We start from the raw sequence: 20,417 nt of genomic DNA, 5'->3' as shown, positions 1-20,417 counted from the left end.
TTTGTTATCAGTTGTTGTGGGATGATTGTCTTGAATGCTGAACTGATGTCTATGAATAGCGTCCTTAGATAATTGTCCTTTTTGTCCAGATGGGTCAGAGAAAGGTGGATGTAGCAGATATGGCATCCTCTGTTGGTTGTATGTGAAAACAGAATCATGGCTAATAATTGTACGCATATTTAATATCTTGTTTGATTATTTTGTTTCTGTTACTTTATTTTAAGACTCAGGAGTATCATGAGGCTATGAAGAGCTTGAAGCGTCACTATCACATCTTCATGAGCAATAGCCAGGACTCTGAGTTCTTTGGTGCAGACGAGCTCGAGCAGGCTGAGAGCACTTATAACAACGCCGCACAGGACTACAAAAACCTGCTGCAATCGAAGGAACAAGGTGAGTAATGGATAAAGCTACTGGAACCATCAAGTCCAAATTAATATACTGCAATCCACATTACCTCTTAGAATGCCTTATTTAATATTGGTATAAGAGAATTGTTGCATCTCAGTAAAAACCAGTGAAATGTAGAAAGTGAGAGGGCTGCATAAAAAAGTTGAGGATTAACCCATTTTTGGGTGAGGATATTCTATTCAGCTAGGCTTTCCATATATCAATACTGCTAGATTATTACTGTGCTATAGTGCATGTATATTTTTAATATGTATACGTATATGGTATGTAAACTCTAAATGGAAAATGTAACCACCCCTATCTAATCTCCCTGATCACAGAACTCAACCCATATATCAGAGGTATTCCAAATGTTGGTTGTATAAGGACTTGCAGGTGGGGTGTTTGTGAGATGGAAAATACCAAAAATTAAATAAATTACTGTTTTCCAAAAAAAAAATACACTTTTAGACCTGCCAGCCTTTACACATTTTGTGCAGAAGCTCTGCATTTTAACAGCTGAATGCAAAAATACACCAAAAGTGCAGTCTTGTTTTTCTGTAATAAGTTGTGCAGGCGTTTTGAGCTCTCCCCCTCAAAGATGCACTGACACAGCACCCTCGCTTGCTGTCCCAGTAAATAGTATATTACTTTGATTTTTTATTGTGAAATAAAATCTATTAATGTATGTCCAATTTAAGTATCATTAAATAAGTGCAGTGACATCAGTTTAAATGGGCCTAAAACAAAGTTTCAAATCTAAGACTTTACAAATGATTTTAATGGTAATTATACTTGGACAATGATTTATTTGCTTTGCTCTCCTGCGACGGTCAGAAACCATCCATTGTTCCACGAGGATCATTAGAAAGGCAATCTGTAAAAAGATTGCCTTGAAAATGTGCCTTACTGTTTCTTATTGTTCACTACATTTATTACTTCCTTCAGCTCTAAAAGACTTTTAGAATGTTGTCTAATTTCATTTTTTTCTCAGTTAATATTAGGCAACAGTATTTTGACAAGATTTTATTTTTTTGGAGTGTAACAAAAAAACTGGGAAGCAGGGCTCATAGGGAAAAAGTTTGAATACCCTTGAATCATATAGTAATAATAATAATAATAATAATAATAATAATAATAATAATAATAATTATTATTATTATTATTATTATTATTATTATTATTATTATTATTATTATAATGACCACAATAATGATATCCTACTTACCCAAGTGAGTGGCGGAATGTCAGGAAGGCAGTGCAAATTCAAAAATGAGTGGAAAGAAGATCTTTAGTTCAGGGACTGGCTTGGAGAAGTGTCAGAGGATGTGCATAGGGCACATTGCAATCTGTGTAGAACGTCATTTGATGCTGGCAAAATGGGGATCACAGCTATCACAGCTGATGTTGGCAAAATGGGGATCAAAGTAACACACAAGGACAAGGCCATGTTACAATTGGATGACAAGAAAAAAAAAAGAGCCATAAATAGCCCATATCATGAGGCAGACTTCCACAAGACACATAGAACATGACAGCAGTGGTCAAACAAACAGGCAAGTGGTAGTCATGGAAGTAATTCAGTGCAAATGAAGGGGGGTACCAGCTCAGGAGCACAAGGCAGCTGATCAATTTTTTTTTTCAAACCAAGCTATGCTAGGAGCAAAGATTTGCTGGGTTATCAGTGTGGTCATCTCACACTATTATTTCAAATCCAGCTCTGACATCTTGGCCATTCTCCATCAGATGGTCCCACTGAGACTGACAACAGTTTTCATGTGGTGCAACAAAATCTGCTCACCTTACTCTCTGTTTTGCTTTATTTCCATATTTCAATGAACAGTTGACCGATTACAAAAGAAAGGCACAGCGCTATAGTGTCCTTTGATGAATGCTTAAATAAACAGACAGCAGGAGCAGTTGGAAGTTGTGCAGTACTGACGTGAACATGAGGGGAAGGTAGCTGTGCACTGTTTCGATTCTGAGTTAATGGGACACAATCAGAGAAGCTTTCAGAGAACATCAGGAGAATCTTGTCACTATTTGATTCTCAAATGCTCCTACAGATATCATTTGATCAATTGGAAGTTTATCATGATGTTTCAAGGACAGAACCATAAAGCAAAGGTCCAAGATTTAGATTACAGCATTAGGATTCATGAATTTTTAGAAGATTTGTCAGTGACAGAGTACACAGCACTGTGGAACGTATTGAGATGTCTCCTCACACAGTGAAAAGAGGGTATTCTGTAACGAAGATATGCTTGTGGAAAACGATATGCTTGTGGAAAGATACTGTACGTTTGTGGAAAGTACTGAAGGAGAGGACTTTAATAAGATTGTGCTTGGGCCAGGAAAAGGAGCAAGGATGAGGTATGTGCAGCACTTGGGATGGGAAGAAGAAGAAACACCAAACTGATAATGAGAAGAAAAGAAAGGAACTTCAGCAAGAGATGGCAGATATCAAAAGCAATGGAAAATAATGCAAAGCACTGAGGAAATTCAAAAACAGGCAGGTGTTACAGAGCAAAAGGAACAATTAGCAACTCTAGAAAAAAAACTCTGGGAATTCTGAAAGACAGTGTCAAGAGACTCTTAATTCAATTCAGTTTTATTTGTATAGAGCTTTTAACAATGGACATTGTCACAAAGCAGCTTTATAGAAATATATAAATTCAGGATATAATGAGCAAACCAGAAGCAATGGTGGCAAGGAAAAACTTTCTGAGACGATATGAGGAAGAAACCCTGAGAGGAACCAGACTCAAAAGGGAACCCATCCACATCTGGATGACAACGGATAGTGCAATTATAAATAATTTCCTTCAACAACTATGTACTACATGGTCAAAAAGTGCAATTGTGTAACCAGGAAATTCGTTATAGTTTTCACATGAAGTCTATTTTGTTGAAGGTATCAACTCTTCACTGATGGAGACTTGAGTGCAAAACTGTTTGTGGCAATTGCAGTCCTAAAGCTATCATAGCAATTGTAGTCGTAAGCCATCATAGCAAAACTGTTCATATCATTTGCAATCCAAAGGCATCTTCATGGTTTTTAAGTGGTACCATCCACAGTAATTTCATATATCTTTAGACCGTCAGTGTGGGGCCATCCTAAGCAGCAGCAAGTGATTTCCAAGTGACAACACCTCCAACCAGAAATAGGGCATCGGGATGGACAGATCGGGAGAGCAGAAGGGGTCAGGATCACTGGTATCTCAGAAGTAGCATGTGTAGCTCGACAGAGAGAGAGACAGAGAGGGAGAGATTACTAGGTACTGTATGCTAATTATCAGGTAATGGTTAAGGACAATGTACATTGCGTGCAGAGTGCAAGCAAGGACTCCAGCAAGACTAGCTATGACAGTGTAACTAAAAGGGAGAGCCAGTAACACAGACATGAGTGCACCTTGACATAAAGTGGCCAGCCACACCACCATAAGCAAACCTGAGTGAACGTGTGAGTGTGTATGTATGTGTGTGTGTGCGTGTGTGTGTGTGTGGTGTGTTGGGGGGTGACAGCATCCAAACATCACAGTTCACTACAACACTCTGTGACCGTGAACCCTCTAGATCTGCTCCTTTACCTAAGAAAAAAAATGTTCACAAAAGGTTTGACTAAACAAATATGTTTTCAGCCTAGACTTAAACACTGAGACTGTTTCTCAATCCTGAACACTAATTGGCAGGCTGTTCCATAACTGTGGGGCTTTGTAAGAGAAAGCTCTGCCTCTTCTGTAGCCTTCGCTATTCGAAGTACCAATGAATAGCCTGCACTTTTTGATTGAAGTAGGCGTGACGGATCATAAAAGACCAAAAGTTCGCTCAGGTACTGCAGCGGGAGACCATTCAGTGCTTTATTGGTCAATAGTAATATTTTATAATCAATGCAAAATTTGATTGGGAGCCAGTGCAGGTAGATAGGCAGGTAGATAAGATAAGGGTGATTTGGTCATATCTTCTGGTTCTAGTAAGGACTTCAACCTAGAGGTAACAAAGGCATGAACTATTTTTCTGCATCACATAGCATCATTATATTTCTTATCGTAGCAATATTTCTGAGATGAAATAAAGCTATCATAGTAATATGGTATTATCTATATGAGCTTCGAATGAAAGACTGGAGTCAATAGTCACGCCAATGTCTTTTACTGCTGCACTTGATGAAACAGAAAGACCATCCAGAGATACTACTTAATCAGAAAGCTTATTTCTAACTGCATGTGGTCCTGATACAAGTACTTCTGTCTTATCAGACTTACGTAGAAAGAAGTTAATAAGCATCCAGTGTCTAATGTCCTTTACACATTCCTCAACTTTATTAATCTGGTGTCTTTCATCAGGCTTTGCTGAAACACACAACTGTGTGTCATCAGCAAACAGTGAAAGCTAATACCATGTACAATACAAGTACAATACAATATAATACAATACAAATAATTTTACCCAGAGGTAGCATATATAAAGAAAAAAGCATGGGCCTAAAACAGAACCTTGCCGAACACCAAACTTTACCTTAGTATGCATAGAGAAGTCACCATTTACATCTACAAACTCATAACGATCAGTCAAATAAGACCTGAGCCAGGAGAGGACTGTTCCCTTAATGCCAACAACATTTTCTAGTCTATCAAGGAGAATAGTATGATCAATGGTGTCAAAAGCTGCACTTAGGTCAAGCAACAAAAGCAAGGAGACACAACCCTGATCGGAGGCCAGTAGTAGGTCATTTACCACTTTAACCAGCGCTGTCTCTGTGCTATGATGAGGTCTAAATCATGACTAATACATTTCATGATTGTTATTTCTATGTAGGTATGAGCACTACTGCTGTGCTACAACATTTTTTAGGATCTTGGAGATAAAGGGGAGGTTTGATATTGGCCTATAGTTGGACAACTAAAAGGGGTCGAGGTTAGGTTTTTTTAATCAGGGTTTTGATAACTGCTAGTTTAAAAGATTTAGATACATAGCCAGTGCTAAGGGAAGAATTGAGTTATCAAATTGTATGGTTTTAATTTATAGTCTGTATATTTTGCCTAATATTTTCAATTTTGCTATTGAAAAAATTCCTGAAGTCATTGCTGCTACAAATTGATGGTCTTATTCTTTTTTAATTTTGCTACAGTATTAAATAAGAATCTAGGATTATTTTTGTTATCTTCAATTAGGGTGGAGAAATACATTGATCTAGCCACACTAAGAGATTTTCTATAGCTCAGGAGGCTCTCCTTCCATGCTGTTTGAAATACTACCAATTTAGTTTGACGCCATTTACGTTCTAATTTTCCAATTGTCTGTTTTAATGTGTGTGCGCTAGTTTTTTCCCTATAATTATTCACAATATGGGCCTGGGGGCCTGTAAATAATAATTAGCGGAATCAACTTTGTAGACTTTTTTGTGGCTACATACACTATATGGCCAAATGTTTGCAGACAGCTGACCATCACATTCATGTGTGCTTTTTTGAACATACCATTTCAGATTTAGTCCCCCTTTGTTGTTGTAATAACCTCCACTCTTCTGGGAAGGCTTTCCACTAGATTTTGGAGCATGGCTTTGGGGATTTGTCCATTCAGCAATAAGAGCATTAGAGCTTAGGCACTGATGTCAGGCAAGAAGGCCTGGGGCACAGTCAGCATTCCAATTCATCCCAAAGGTGTTCAGTGAGGTTGAGGTAAGGGCTCTGTGCAGGCCACTCGAGTTCCTCCACACCAACCTTGGCAAGCCATGTCTTCATGGAGCTCGGTTTGTGCACAGGGGCATTGTCATGCTGGAACATGTTTGGGCCCCTTAAGTTCCAGTGAAAGTAAAATTGTAATGCTACAGCATACAGAGACATCCTATATAATTGTGTGCTTCCAACTTTGTGGCAACAGTTTCAGAAGACCCACAGATGGGTGTGATGGTCAGGTGTCCACAAACTTTTGGCCATATAGTGTATGTTATGTCAGTATAAAAACTTCAAATGTGTTGAATTTATGACTAGGTTTTTGTGTGACGCCTAGAATCCCTAGATTATCATTAAAAATAACTCAGACACATCGTTCTCTGCCAGTTAGACGGGGCCGATGTATATAACTGTATCCGGGAGGACTAGCTTCATTTAATTCTACATACTCATTTAGATTAATCCATGTTTCTGTTAAACACAGTGCATTAAACTCATGATCAGTAATAGTCTCATTAACAATAAGTGCTTTTCACTTATTCACGTTGTAAGAGACCTAATATTTAACAGTCCTAGCTTCAGATCAAAGGTGCTGGCTGTGCATTCAGTATGATCTAATTGTATGTTAATTAGGTTACTAAAACAAACTTTCTGAGTATTTCTACATTTTATTTAGCTCGGGGAACAGACACAGTCTCAATATAGTGGAACCTGAGTGACGACTCAGTGCAGCTAGCAGGCGGTCAGTTTAGCCTGCTTGTCTGCTCCCTGGCCTTGGCTCACAATTGTCACTGATTAACTAGGCCTGTTCAGAGACTATGTGCTATGCTGCAAAAAATGAGACCAGCACCTTCCCAATTGGGATGGATAATGTCCCGCCCTAACAGGCCAGCCTCGCCCTCAAAACTGCTCCAATTAACTATAAAGCCCACATTGTTTTCGGAGCAGTTCAGTGACCATAATCTGCTGTAAGCTACATCGCCATGCCGCATTGGGATGGGGCCAGAGCATACTACTGCATCGGACATTGCCTTTGCTAATATACACACCTCTACAATGTTACTCTTAGTAACCTCTGACTGACGAAGGCATATATCATTAGCTCCTACATGAAAAACTACCTTTGAAAACCTATGCTTGACTAAGACCCTAAGATTACCTGCTATGTCTGGCACCCTGACTCCCAGTATACACCTAACTAGTGCTGCTGGTGCCCCTAAAGGCAAATTTCATGTGCCGTAAAATAGTCTTCTATAACCTGAGCTCTTTCAGGTTTCTCAGTGGGTGCCAGATGCTTTTCAGTGCAAATTTTTATGTTCTATTATGTGTTAATAAAGTGAGGTGCTGGACATCTGAATGTTTAGTTGTGTATTAATGTATTAGGCTATAATTAAATCAGACCTCCACAAAGTGGAACATATTAGTAAAGGGTACAATGCCTGTCAATCACACTAACTGTGTGTCATTGAAAATGTCCTGGAAAGGTCCTCGAAAATGATGTTTTAAAAGAAATGTGGGAAGCCTGGACTATATTAAAAACACTGTACACAATGTTTTTTAGTGATGTTGACATTAATTATCAGTCTGTTTCTATTGTCTGTATGTTATACACTAGAAATATAGTCTAAACTGTTCATATCATTTGCAATCCAAAGCCATCTTCATGATTAATTAATGCTTGTTTTTTTTTTTTTTTTTGCAAATCTGTATCATTTCTCTCTGTCTTAACATGTGTAATGAGACATGTATTATCTTACCTGTGCAGGAGAACAGGATGAGTCCATGTGTAAGAGCTACATCACTCAAATTAAGGACATACGGCTGAGGCTTGAGAGTTATGAGTCACACATGGTCAGCTGCATTAGGCAGCCAGTGGATAAAGAGCCCCTGAAAGCCTGTACCCAGGGGACCACTGAGCAAAAGGTATGCAACACTGTATGCTTATTTAAAAGCGGTCTTATAAAAAATATTTTTCAAATATTTATGACTGTCTGGGAAAACCCGTTTGATATCACTGTGGTGAGTTATGCCTGAAATATTTTTTTTTCTGCCTATAACATAAAGTAGATTGACTTAAATAAACAGACTTACAGTGGATAGAAAATGAATGCACACTCTTTAACTGTTTCCACATTTAGTTGGCCTATGAGTTATTAAAATAGAATAAATCTATTTTTTCCTGGCTAATCTACACACAATAGCTAAGAGAATAGCTAACAATAAAACATTTCTAACATTATTTAAAAATGAACAACTGCAATATCTTGGTTTGATTCAACAACCACCTTTACTATAACATCCCTTAAACAATCAGGAATAACCAACACCTATGTGGACTCACAGCAACTGACTTGATAGCTTGAATAAAAAACAGCCGTTTAGTATGGCCCTTGGCCCAGTGTTCAAGTGCAGATCCACACAAAGGCATCAGCATAGGCTCCAAAGACCACCCAAAACACACAGTTGTGGAAAGGTACATATCAGGTGAGGGATATAAAAAGATTTCAAAGGATTTGAAGATACAGGATTTGAAGAAAGTGGATGGCACCACCCACAGTATGCCAAAATCTGGGCATCCATCACAGCTAGATTACTGGGAAAGAAGACCCCTGATAAGAACCAAATGGAGCCTTTGAAAGACCCACAGGATTTTATTTTCCAACATTGGAAAATATGTGCATCACACAAGAATATCAAACATATTGCACATATTTGGCCTGTATGGGAGGGTGGCAAGAAAAAAGCCATTTCTCTGGAGTGCTGTATGAAGTTTGTACAAAGACACCTGAAGGATCCTGCAACAAACTGGCAGAAGATTTGAAAGGAATAAAAGGAATGGAATCTTGGTCAGTTTTCTCTTTGTACATTTTGGGCGTAACCAGATTTTAAAATGCTAGAACTTTAATTGACTGAGATATGTGATTTCACATACATGACGTCATGTATTTAGTCTAGAACTGTAATACTGAGCTATTGAAATCATAAACATTTAAGCTAGATATGTGCTGATATTGTTGGTCCTTTTTCCCAACATGTATATGAAGCAATCATTTTTTAAGTTTTCCCTGAATAAAATATGGTCATTGTATGGAGCTCTTTTGAAAGTGCTTTCTCAGCTTATAGAATGTGTATTCATGCCATTTGTTCTATCAAACATAATTATAAACTATAGTTGTTCATATATGAATAAAACATTATGTAGTTAGTTGTTTCTTTAAACAACCTTAATGTTGTTCATGACATAATAAATCAATGAAACAATACTTAGAAAGCTTTCAAAAATACTTAGAATACTTAGAAAAAAATCTACAGTAAAATATAGAAAAAATCTTAACCAAGGACAAAACTGAACATTTTTATCTAATTGTAAATATTTGACAAGAACATAAGCCCAGAGGATAGCTGCAGGCAAATAAAGACATTTGTAATAATGTAGGCTATAAATAAAGTCAAATCACAATTTCAATGAAAAACATTAATAGGTCAGTTTTAGTAATCTTATATCTTTTGTTTACATTTAATAACTTCATCTATTATTGAAATCATAATGATGAGCACTATTAATCCATTCCATATCTTAATCATGCCACCCTTAATTCATCTTTATAGCTCGAATAATAATCTGCCTGGTTCCATACCCAGTAACCCTTTATTCTTTCTTTCTCAAAACAGAAAGTTCGGACTGAGTTGAAAGGTATAAAGAAAGAGATAGATGCAGTGGTTAAGCAGAGTGAAGCAGCACTGGCTTCTTCTCAGAGGTCCCCCTGGGCACCTATCCTTTCCTCGGAGATAGACATCACCCTGAAGAAGATGGAGCATGTTTACAGGCTCTCCTCTGACTACAGGGACAAGTTAGTCATTATATTTCAGTAGTTATCAATACACTCTCATTTCATAATAGACCATCCTGTCCTCTCTGTCAAAAACGTTAATATCATTTAGGATTCAAATGAAAGGATGTTTCTTGTCAAGGTTTTGTATTGAAACAGTTATTTAATTATTGATTGATTGATTTTAAGTAGTAAGTTTTTCAGCTCCAGTATTGTACTTTATAAGTAAGTCATGCTAATCTTTTTTTTTTCAGGGTAAAGAGTGTTGACTTGGAAATACATAGCCCACAAGGTACTGAAGATGTTCTCAGGAAATATGAGAACCAGCTGTGTGATGTCCACAAAGTGCCTGCAAATGAGAAAGAGTTGGAGACCAACCAAGCACAGCTAAAGGTGCAATATTAATATGTGACGGCTAATAGAAATTATATTTATAAAAACTCACATGATGGCTGAGAGCAGTGATGTGCATAGTTTGGACAGGAATAAACTGCTTTTTTTTGTTTTAACTTCAGGAGCTGTGCTGTGAAGCAAAGCCTGATAAGCCAGTGGAGGCTAATCTCCGAGATGCCACGGTGGTAAATATGTTTGGGGTACACAGTAACAGCAAGGGTGATCACTATATGAGTTTTGTAGCAAGCCTAAAAGAGGGCTGGCAGGCTATAGATGGCCAGGTTGAGTTGCGTCTGCAGGAAGTGGACCTACTGGGTAAGCAGCTGCAGGCCTACACACAGAGATATGACCGGCTTATTCAGTGGATTGCTGATGCCAAGCAAAGGCAAGAAAAGATCCAGGCCAAGCCCATCAGTGATAAAGTGCTTAAAGAACTGCTGGCCCAGGGGAAGGTATGTAGCATGGGTTTTCTCAATAAAGAGTGTAGTAAAGGTTGTTTGTCATGTTTGATGATTAAATTTAAATTTATATTTGCTGAGTGCTCAACTCTAATTGGCCAGATGGTGTTGTTTAACTTCCTGTAACAGCAGCTCTGACAGTATTTTTGGCTGCAAGGTTCATGCACTTGTTTCTGTTGATATATTATCATTTCTATAGTAACACAGGGACTTGTATGATGGATGCTCCACATAAATTGATTAAAACATGTGTAGATAATTGTAGATATGATTTTATGTTTGAAGACATTTATTTAGCATTTTTCGAATGAGCCTCCAATGACAGTGCTTTGTAAAAGTGAAAGACAAAGTTTTAAGTTTTCCATCACAGGAAAGTCTTCAGATCGGAGTATCTGAAGACCCACCCATTTTGAAAACCGCTGCATTTTTGTCTTATAAATGGAAGCTGGTGAGGGAATGACTGTTTATAGCTCCTACTGGACCTTCCACAACATTAAATGCAACTAAACAGATAAATAAATAGATAGATAAAAATACACGCTGTTTTTTAATTAACAAAAAAAAAAAAACATTAACTATCAGCAAATTGCTGTGGTATAAGAGGAATAAAACACTTTGGGACATGCTGTTAAGCTGATTAATGATTTCTGACTTTTTACTGATACTTGATGTAGTACATTAAGTGTTGTTTTATTAATTGTTGGACTTTGTTTTCTGAACTATGATTATGAACAGAAACTCCTCGAGGAGATTAAAAAGAATGAAGACAAAGTGAAGGAATGTGAGAACCACGCTATTGCCTGCATGAATACTCTAAAGGTAAGCATGAAAATTTAAAGTCATTTATTTACACAGATATCAGGATTTATAAGCAGCATATTTAAAACATGCTCCTTTCCAGGATCATGAACATCAGTTGGTAAAATATAAAGCATCACTGGAGCCTTTTACCTCCATCAAGGTGGAGTCTAGTTCAGACAGCATTATCCAAGAGGTATTTTCTACACTGATTTTGCACTGATATCCTTCTATGTAATCTGTCCCACTCATTGTAAGTGATTAATTTTTTTTGTAATTTATATATATTGATTTATACATATGTTCTGTGCTTGGTTTGTTTTGTAAAGTTAAAAATTCTTATAAAATATTGTGTGAATTATCTTCCAGATTGTCACTCTAAATGCATGCTACAGTGAGGTGTTGACACTGGCAAGCCAATATATTAAGTGTAACACGGCTATCCAATCATACGTAGAGGACAAAGAGGTAAGAGTCAAACAGCCACAAAGGCAAATAATTGAGGCACATTTAGTGCCTGGTACTCGGCCCCTTGAACTTTTCCACATTTTGATTTTTTTCCTCCATTTTATTAGTGGCTATTTTGTGTAGATTCATGAAATATAACCCTGATTAAATTCATTTCAGTTCCAAGTTGTAACACTATAAAATGTGGTAACGTTCAAAGGGGTGAAAACTTATGAAAGGCACTTTACTTTTGGACTTGACTGTTGTCAATAACTTAAAAAGTTTAATGGTGCCACCCATTCCATTTCCCCAACCCTTTCTGTTTCTTATTATCTGTGTGCATTGTGTAGGGGTGAATTTTCTGTAGAAGAAAGACAGAAAAAAGAAAGCTTAACTATTTGTTGATAGCCCTCAGCCAGAAGCAAACTCAAAACACCATCTGCCAAATACAACATGCACCTTTTACACCAGCAGACAGCATTAAACACTGAATGGCGTGATACCTTCTTTTCTGAATTTCATTTTATTGAGAAAATTAAAATAATGTTTTCTTTTTCTTCTTCTTTACTTGTGCTACCCTTTTTTTATTAGAGAATGCTTTGGGTTGAATTATATATTTTCTCTATAATATTTTTCTCCAGATCTTGTTCGCTACTCCTTTTCATTTCTAAGTTGCATTTCTGCTTGTTTGCCTCGCTATAAATGGCTTGCAAGTGCTTTATCATGATGTTTTTTTTATGATGTTGAGGTTTAGGTTCTTTTGCCATATATTATATACTCAGAACATGCAGAATATTACAATCCAGCTAGTCAGAATAATTTACCATTATGCCATTTATCAGATGCATTTTAAATGCTTCACATGTTCTGCAGTAGTCCTATTTCCATGCTTTCTTTGCTACATTACTAGACTGTATGTTCTTGTCAAGATGAAAATTAACTTATGTTTAATCACAAGCTAGAGACTAAAATTATTGCATAACCTCATCTCTCTCCACATGTTCACTACTCATTACATAACTGCTATTCTGAGCTCTGAAGAATGGAACTTTAAACCAGAGAATGATGTTGCCAGGGCTCCAGACTAACTTTTTTAAGAAACCTTTTGTTTACAATAGTGTTAGTTTTATTTCTTAGGTTAATTTCTTTTATTGCTATAACAACATACACAATCAGCTGCTTTTGGATTATCCTGACTGTGTATTTCATATAATTATTACTAAATAAGCATGAGCATTGGTAAGAACATTACAATTACACAGACAGCAATAGGTATACCATATTATCTAAAAGTGTATTTTCCAAACACCCAGCACTATAATATTCAGAAGAAGGAGTACAGAAATAAAGAAAAAACAATCTAGGCTGCAGATTATGGTGACTTGAATACACTACTTTCATGTTCTGAAGTATGAAATAGCCTTTCTCTCGTCTTTGAGCATGCTGTTACTGCTGTGTAACACCAACAAACACTCCTATTTTACACGTGGATAGTCTAATCTGTCTTAACCAAATCAGTATTTGATCAAGAACTCATTCATACCAATTCATTCACCTAATGATATGAATAAGTATTACTCATGGAATCTACTCATGGAAGACATAACTGGCAGAAAAGCTGAAAGAGCACTTTGCATCACCAGCTACGTTAACAGACGGTTAGCTAACTTGGGTACCTCATCTAGACACCATGTCACTCAACACATACTAATGTGATTAACCAGAGTAGTTTACTTTAAAAATGTACACTGCTTATCATTAATAGTATTTTTTTTTTTTCATATTTCTTACATCTTCATCATTTTCTTTTCGACTGCCAGCACATGAAGCCCACTTGGGGTCTTATTAAGAATCGTACCTTCCCACCTTCATTACTACAATATAACATTCATTCACCTGTTACTTTTTATTTTTTATAGGCATTAAGTGTAAACACACACTACATCCCAAAAGCATCCCAAAACAGATTTTACATTGTGCCATATCCTATTTTTTACAGTCCCCGGAATGATGGGATGGTGTTTGTATGGTGTTACATTGTGATTTTTTTTTTTGAAGCCATCGCTAGGAGTTACACCTCAATAGCATGATTTCATTAAGTATTCCAATTATAAATATATATATATATCTGATAACAAATAAAGATAATTGGAATTATTGGATTATATATATATTATAATTGGATAATTGGATTATATATATATATATAAAATATGTAACCTTACATACATAATCCTTATATTATAATATATTATAATATCTTATATTTCCATTACTCTTGCTTCCCTGAATAACAGAAAGCTAGCGAAAAACTTAATGAAGAAAACAGGAGAAAGATGGCTGAGATGCAGAATGGCCTAATGGATCAAAAGTTCCACCTACCAAATGATGAGAGGCTTAGTGGAGATTTCGAAGGCTTTATGGAACCAGCAACAGATGAAAAGTCATCTTATGGTCAACTTCACAAGATGTAATTCACGAGATGCAAAATTGACAAAGAAAGTGTGCATATGCTGTCTCCTGCAGACAAGAAACTTCTAGTGGGGGGTCTTCGAAAGAAAATCACCTTGAAAGAATTACTGTATTCTCAAATTATCGATCAGGAGACTTACACAGACCTCACAAAAGGCCTCATTTCAGTGGAAGATCTCAGCAAAGACTTGAAGAAATATGTTGAGGGTACAAGTTGTATTGCAGGTGTGTATATAGAAGTTACTAAAGAGCGAATGTCAATCTACCAAGCGATATCCTGCTTGCATATATACTTCTATTCATATTAGATTGTTTTTTGGTATATTTGTAATATGTAATATTTTAATAATTATTTCATGATGTGGTATCAATTGAAATCTTGTTTTCTTTATTTGGAAGAACTAAAACTGAACTTCTTAGAAGAACTAAAAGCCAATTAAATCATGTTTTTTGATATTACAATCATTAGTGTTATAGTGTCTCTGCTCTAGCTCCAGTAAATGTTTTAATAAAAAATAAAAATTGGATTTGGTATCTCTCTCACTATGTCTACCTTTCATGTCTACACATCTTTGGGGATATTTTTTGTGGAAGTGCTGGTGCATGTTCAATAGTAAAATCCCATGGCATAATCCACAGTCTAGCTATAGTACACTGTAGATTTTTTTTGAATGCATGCTGTTGTGAGGTAGGACAGTTTTTCTGTCTTGTTTTTGTATTATTATATCACAACTGTTCGTTCAGCTAATTAGTCATGTAACAGTCATAGAAGAACTCCAACAGGTAAAGCTACATACACCATCCACCCCACAACTATGTGAGAAGGAAATACGCCTTCTTCTAAATTAGGTAGGGTTTGGTATTAGTTTAGTAATTTCCATGTTTAAAATATGAAACGTTTATTACAAACAAATTGTAATTTGGTGAATGCAATGTAGGCCAGCCATGTAGCAGTGAGGTTACCAGTATTAATTAGTTTAGGTAACCAACAAAAGTTGTGTAGGCCTACACGTTTCTACTTCCATGTGTTATTAAACAAAGTACTCAAGATGCTATGTCATGACGAGCTGTTGTATGATCTTAGTGGCAGAACTGGCACTTTATATGGTCTTCTGTTACCACGATGGGAACAATTGTCTAGGATGTCTTTGTACACTGTAGCATTACAATTTCCCTTCACTGAAACCAAGGGGCCCAAACATCGAGCAACCTAACATCACTAAAGCTCTGTCTTTCAAAATGTTTGTTTTAAAAATGGAATCATTGCATAACACCACACTATAAAAGTATAGACATCTTTTTACTGAATTATGTTAAAGCAATATTTTATGTTTTAAACATGTTTGAGTAATTTATTTAAATGCTCACTGTGTAACAGCAGATCTCATACATGTGTATGCAATGCAAGGAGAAAAAATAAACTGGGATCAGAAGTACAACTGATATTTCATCAACACTCAATAAAGATTTGACATTAACGCTTTACAATACGGGTACACAAATAGGCATATATTAATGAGTGAACTAATGCTTTCATGATGATTAATTAATACATGAGCTAATACTTAGTGCATCATGAAATAATGAAGTGTATACCTTAACACGCAACTCATGTCATGTATACACAGCCATTAATAATGGTAATTGTTAAGTATTAATATACCTGTTGCTTGTTCTGTTACTTAATATAATTAATTGCAGTATTAGTTATAATTACAATCATTTGCACTAGGAAGGACCTATTTGCTGACAATGTAGGTTAGCCCAAATTATAGGCTGTAAGGTAAATTCATGGTAATTTGTGACCTTTTTGTATTTTTGATTTTCCAACAAATTTATATACAGTTTTCCAATGCTACATTTTTTCTCACATGTAAATTTGGGAAAGGTATTTGGTTAATAATAACTTATTAAACATTAGGTGACAATGACTATTGAATATTGAATGCAATTGAATAAGGTTATGCTATTTAACTATTTAACTTTAACTACTTAACCTGTGATCACCACTTTCATTATGCTAAATTATCTGAACTCAGCCAACCTAAACCTAAACAGTGGCTAAATTAATTACCTGTGTGCAACAATACGGTCTGCTTAAAATGAATTTTGAATGATGAGGTGGTAATCTGTTTTCAGTTGAAGTGTTATTAATGGCTACGTTAATTAAACATTTAAAATAATAATAATAATAATAATAATAATAATAATAATAATAATAATACTTATTATTATTATTATTTTCCATGAAGTCAGGTTGCAGGATGTAATGATACATTTGTTAGTTATTACTTATTATAATAATTCATTAGTTAATACATCTATATTGTGTAACTTCATTACATTTAGCACAAATTGATGATATGCCCCCCACCCCCAAGTAAAGTCATGATGCAAGTATGTGTATACAAATCATCAGTTAACTTATTTACATATTATTAATTTATGGTTGATACAAGTAGTCTAATTTATAAACCAATTAATTAAATGACAAACAATATTATTTGAGGAGTGGCAATAATTTACTGAAACATACACAGGACAGGAAAGCATTGAATTTGTATTATATAGTTATATACTTTAAGGACTTAATAGAATTCCACAACAATCCTTAGACATCAACTAACTGTTTTTTAGAAGGGATTGTTGATGGTATGGTTTGTATTAATTTCACATACACTATAAATGTGGTAGATGGAGATTACATAATCTTTATATCAGTTTAATTATTTTATTTTATTTATTTTTTGTATTACTTACTGTACTTACTTACTTCTGTGCTGTTATTGCCTTTTTCATCCATTACATTTTTTACTGAGCTAAACAGTGTTTTGCTTGTTTGTTTTTTTTTATAAAGCTTGGCAAACATACTTTTGCCAAACATAACTGTGTCTGTAAAACGTGTTCAGGGAATACATATAAAAATGAAAAAGTTGTCATAATTTCAAAGAATCCTTCATTATTAAACAGGAAACTGATAACTAATGTCTTTTAGTAAGCGACCAAGGGTACCATGTGCATGTTTATCAGCCAGCCAGTATGTCCACTCAATAAGTGTTGCTTTAGCGTTTGTTCTGCCTCATAGCCTCCAGATCCTTGTTTTATAAGTCAACCATGCTCTCTCAAGATTGATTATTCTTGGGCAATAATTTGCAATAACACCAATATGTTTAATGTCTATATTTAATCAGCTTGCTCAAAAAAAGCCTGATAAATATTCCACCTGCTTTAATTTCTGTGTGCATGTAGTACTCATTAGGTTTTTTTGGGTTACACTGTGAAATAGACAAATGTTAACCAAGACCTTGTGTCCATCATGATGCTCCAAAGATGTTACTGATTTCAATAGCAGGTCTGTTTCTCAATCATGGCCTGAGAATACCACCGCCCTGCATACCCCCCAACACACACACACGCACGCACATGCACACAGTTATAGGAGGTGAGTAATAGGAGTAATAGGAAGGAAAACACCAACATGTGCATGTGCAACATGTGCAGCTGTACTCCAGGACCAGGATTGAGAAACACTCTACACTAAGCCTAAATCCGAAATTGTTTCATGAAGGCCAGGATGACATCAAATACCTTCTATGGTCTACCTGATGACCAGATTTTATAATTCATTCACCTTTGTGCACAGTTCTGGAGCATAGCACACAAAGACTTTGACCTCCTTTGTCCATCAAGGAAATGTTCTCGTTATTTTTTTTTTTTTTTAATTATCTAACTGCACGGAGTGTACAACAGGTGTGGCAGCATTCAGGAAAGGGCCAAAGTTATAGTAAAGGGCTGAAACTGTACATGTGCTGCTGATATGTGACTAATGGAAATTCCACACACTTGTCAGGAAATGCTTACCGTAAGAGATGATAACCAAAAGGTGTGCCAAAGCAAAAATAGTTACAGAGTGGTAGGATCTTGGCAGTGTGCAGCGTCTTCAATTTCTGTCAGCTCAGAAAGAAAATAAATAATATAAATTAAATTATATAAAATACCAGATATTTCATTGTAAGTCAATATAATGACAAAAAGCCTAGGGGTTACTGGTGTATGATGTAGCTGCATGCCTCTTATCTTTGTAGAGAATTCAGGTTTCGTTTTGGCCACTATTTGGTGATTTCTGCTTGCCAAAATAACTTACGAATATAGAGCTAGTTAATAACTCGGCAAATGTTTAGAGGCTCTGCCCAGCATGGGTCTTTTCTTTATGTTTTTAGAAAAAAAGCTTTAAAAGCTTTGCACTTTTCTTCATAAGCAGCAGCACCGAAAATGGCAGGAGGTCAAGGGACAAAATTGTAATGCTAAAATGTACAAACAGTTTCTGATTTATGATTATAGAAAGTAGAAATGTAGTTACATTAGTTACATTACACATTAGCTGAAACAGGAAAATATTTTATTTTGATTAGTTTTATTTCTAAAGATGACGCCGATTCATAGCCCAGTAGTGGTGTCAGGACAATACCAATAAAAAAATGGTGGCTCTGATGTCAGAGACAACATATCATATATATCTGAACCAAATCTAAACACTGAAATTGCATTTGAAAATGAAATTCATTTTTGGAACTTGGAAATGATTACATAAAGAGACTTGACTGTTTTTTTCTTCTGTTTGGATTGGTTTTATTATATGTATACTTTATACATTATTATATGTATTATATATACAATGTATACATCTTAATGAATCTCTCAAATCCAAACTCATTAAGGCGAGACATACAGATTAGATGTGCGTTTACATTTTCTAGCTGAATTTTTTCTAGCTTTAATCCAAATGTACCGCTCTAAAGAGTAATGACGATAATACTGCAGACTTACTAATGTCATCTGGTTGATTAACAAATTTCAGGGTGCTGTATTCAGTCTTGTGGCAGCTCAACTCAAACACCATCTGCTCATAACTATTCATCTGATTAAGTAGACTAATTGGTTGTATATAACTTTGTTAGTTCTGGTAAATGGGTCCAATATTTTATTGTAAAAACATTATAGGTTATTTTGATTGCTGACTACTTGGGTACATATTGAAAACTGGGTGTTTTTGATTGCTGACTACTTGGGTACATATTGAAGACATTTAGATGTTACACAGAACAAATAAACATGTTTTAGTAAATTAATACATTATGTTTTATTCATTATTTCACTTTAATTCACACTTAGTTTATTGTATACTCAACTAAACATGATTATTTTAGTAATTTACCATAAATTTAAATAAAAGGTACTACAATATATGAAAGTCTTTTTCAAAACTTTTTGATATTTATATGCCATCAGCCTGTGGCATTCATTTGGTTTCTTTGCACTACATTGTCAAATATCAGTAAAGGGTAATGTTGACCATGAGTCTGTCATGATGCCCCAAATTATAGTAAAGGACTGAAACGTCATATGAGCTAATGACAAGTGTGTGGAATTTCCCTTAGTCACACGTCATATGATGTTTACTGTAAGGAATGATAACTGTAAAAGGCGTGCCAAAGCAAAACAGAAAGTTACAGAGTGGTAGGATGTTAGCAGTGTGCCGTGTCTTCAATTTGTATGAGCTCAGAAAGAAAATATATAATGTCCCAGGTATTTCATTGCATTGTATGTCAGTATACTGACAAAAGGCCTAGTGATGGCTGGCATATGAACGTTTCACTCATATAACTGCATGCCTCTCAGCTTTGTTAAGAATGCAGGTTATGATTTGGCCACCATTCTTTGATTTCTGCTTGCCATAATAACTGAGCTAGTTAATACTTAGGCAAATATTTAGGGGCTATGCACAATGTAAATTGTATATCTGTTATCAAAGAAAAAAGCTTTATAAGCAGCAGCACCTACTAGAAAATGCATAAATTTTAAAGTACAGAAAATATAGCATATGTTCTTTATCACCAAGAATCAAGTAAGCTAGCTGATACAACAAGAAATGTAAGATAAGTACCTTCATGTTA

The 20,417-nt window shown here is 35.5% G+C and overlaps 1 protein-coding gene across 1 annotated transcript in view; it reads left to right on the top strand.

Moving 5' to 3' along the window:
- Positions 1-15,006, top strand: part of si:ch211-212k18.13 (plectin) — a 33,268-nt gene extending 18,262 nt beyond the window's left edge. Inside the window, exons 24-32 of the mRNA XM_026936100.3 lie at positions 225-393; positions 7,831-7,988; positions 9,738-9,916; positions 10,150-10,288; positions 10,411-10,740; positions 11,482-11,565; positions 11,648-11,740; positions 11,914-12,012; positions 14,289-15,006. Of these exons, the coding sequence (XP_026791901.3) occupies positions 225-393; positions 7,831-7,988; positions 9,738-9,916; positions 10,150-10,288; positions 10,411-10,740; positions 11,482-11,565; positions 11,648-11,740; positions 11,914-12,012; positions 14,289-14,465 (1,428 nt within the window). The 3' untranslated portion in view covers positions 14,466-15,006. The remainder of the gene's footprint in view (positions 1-224; positions 394-7,830; positions 7,989-9,737; positions 9,917-10,149; positions 10,289-10,410; positions 10,741-11,481; positions 11,566-11,647; positions 11,741-11,913; positions 12,013-14,288) is intronic.
- Positions 15,007-20,417: the final 5,411 nt, after the last annotated feature.

The sequence above is a fragment of the Pangasianodon hypophthalmus genome, chromosome 4 (genome assembly GCF_027358585.1).
Source record: "Pangasianodon hypophthalmus isolate fPanHyp1 chromosome 4, fPanHyp1.pri, whole genome shotgun sequence".
Classification (NCBI taxonomy): Eukaryota; Metazoa; Chordata; class Actinopteri; order Siluriformes; family Pangasiidae; genus Pangasianodon; species Pangasianodon hypophthalmus.
Note: the sequence above shows the minus strand (reverse complement) of the source record. Positions and strands in the feature narration are given on the sequence as shown.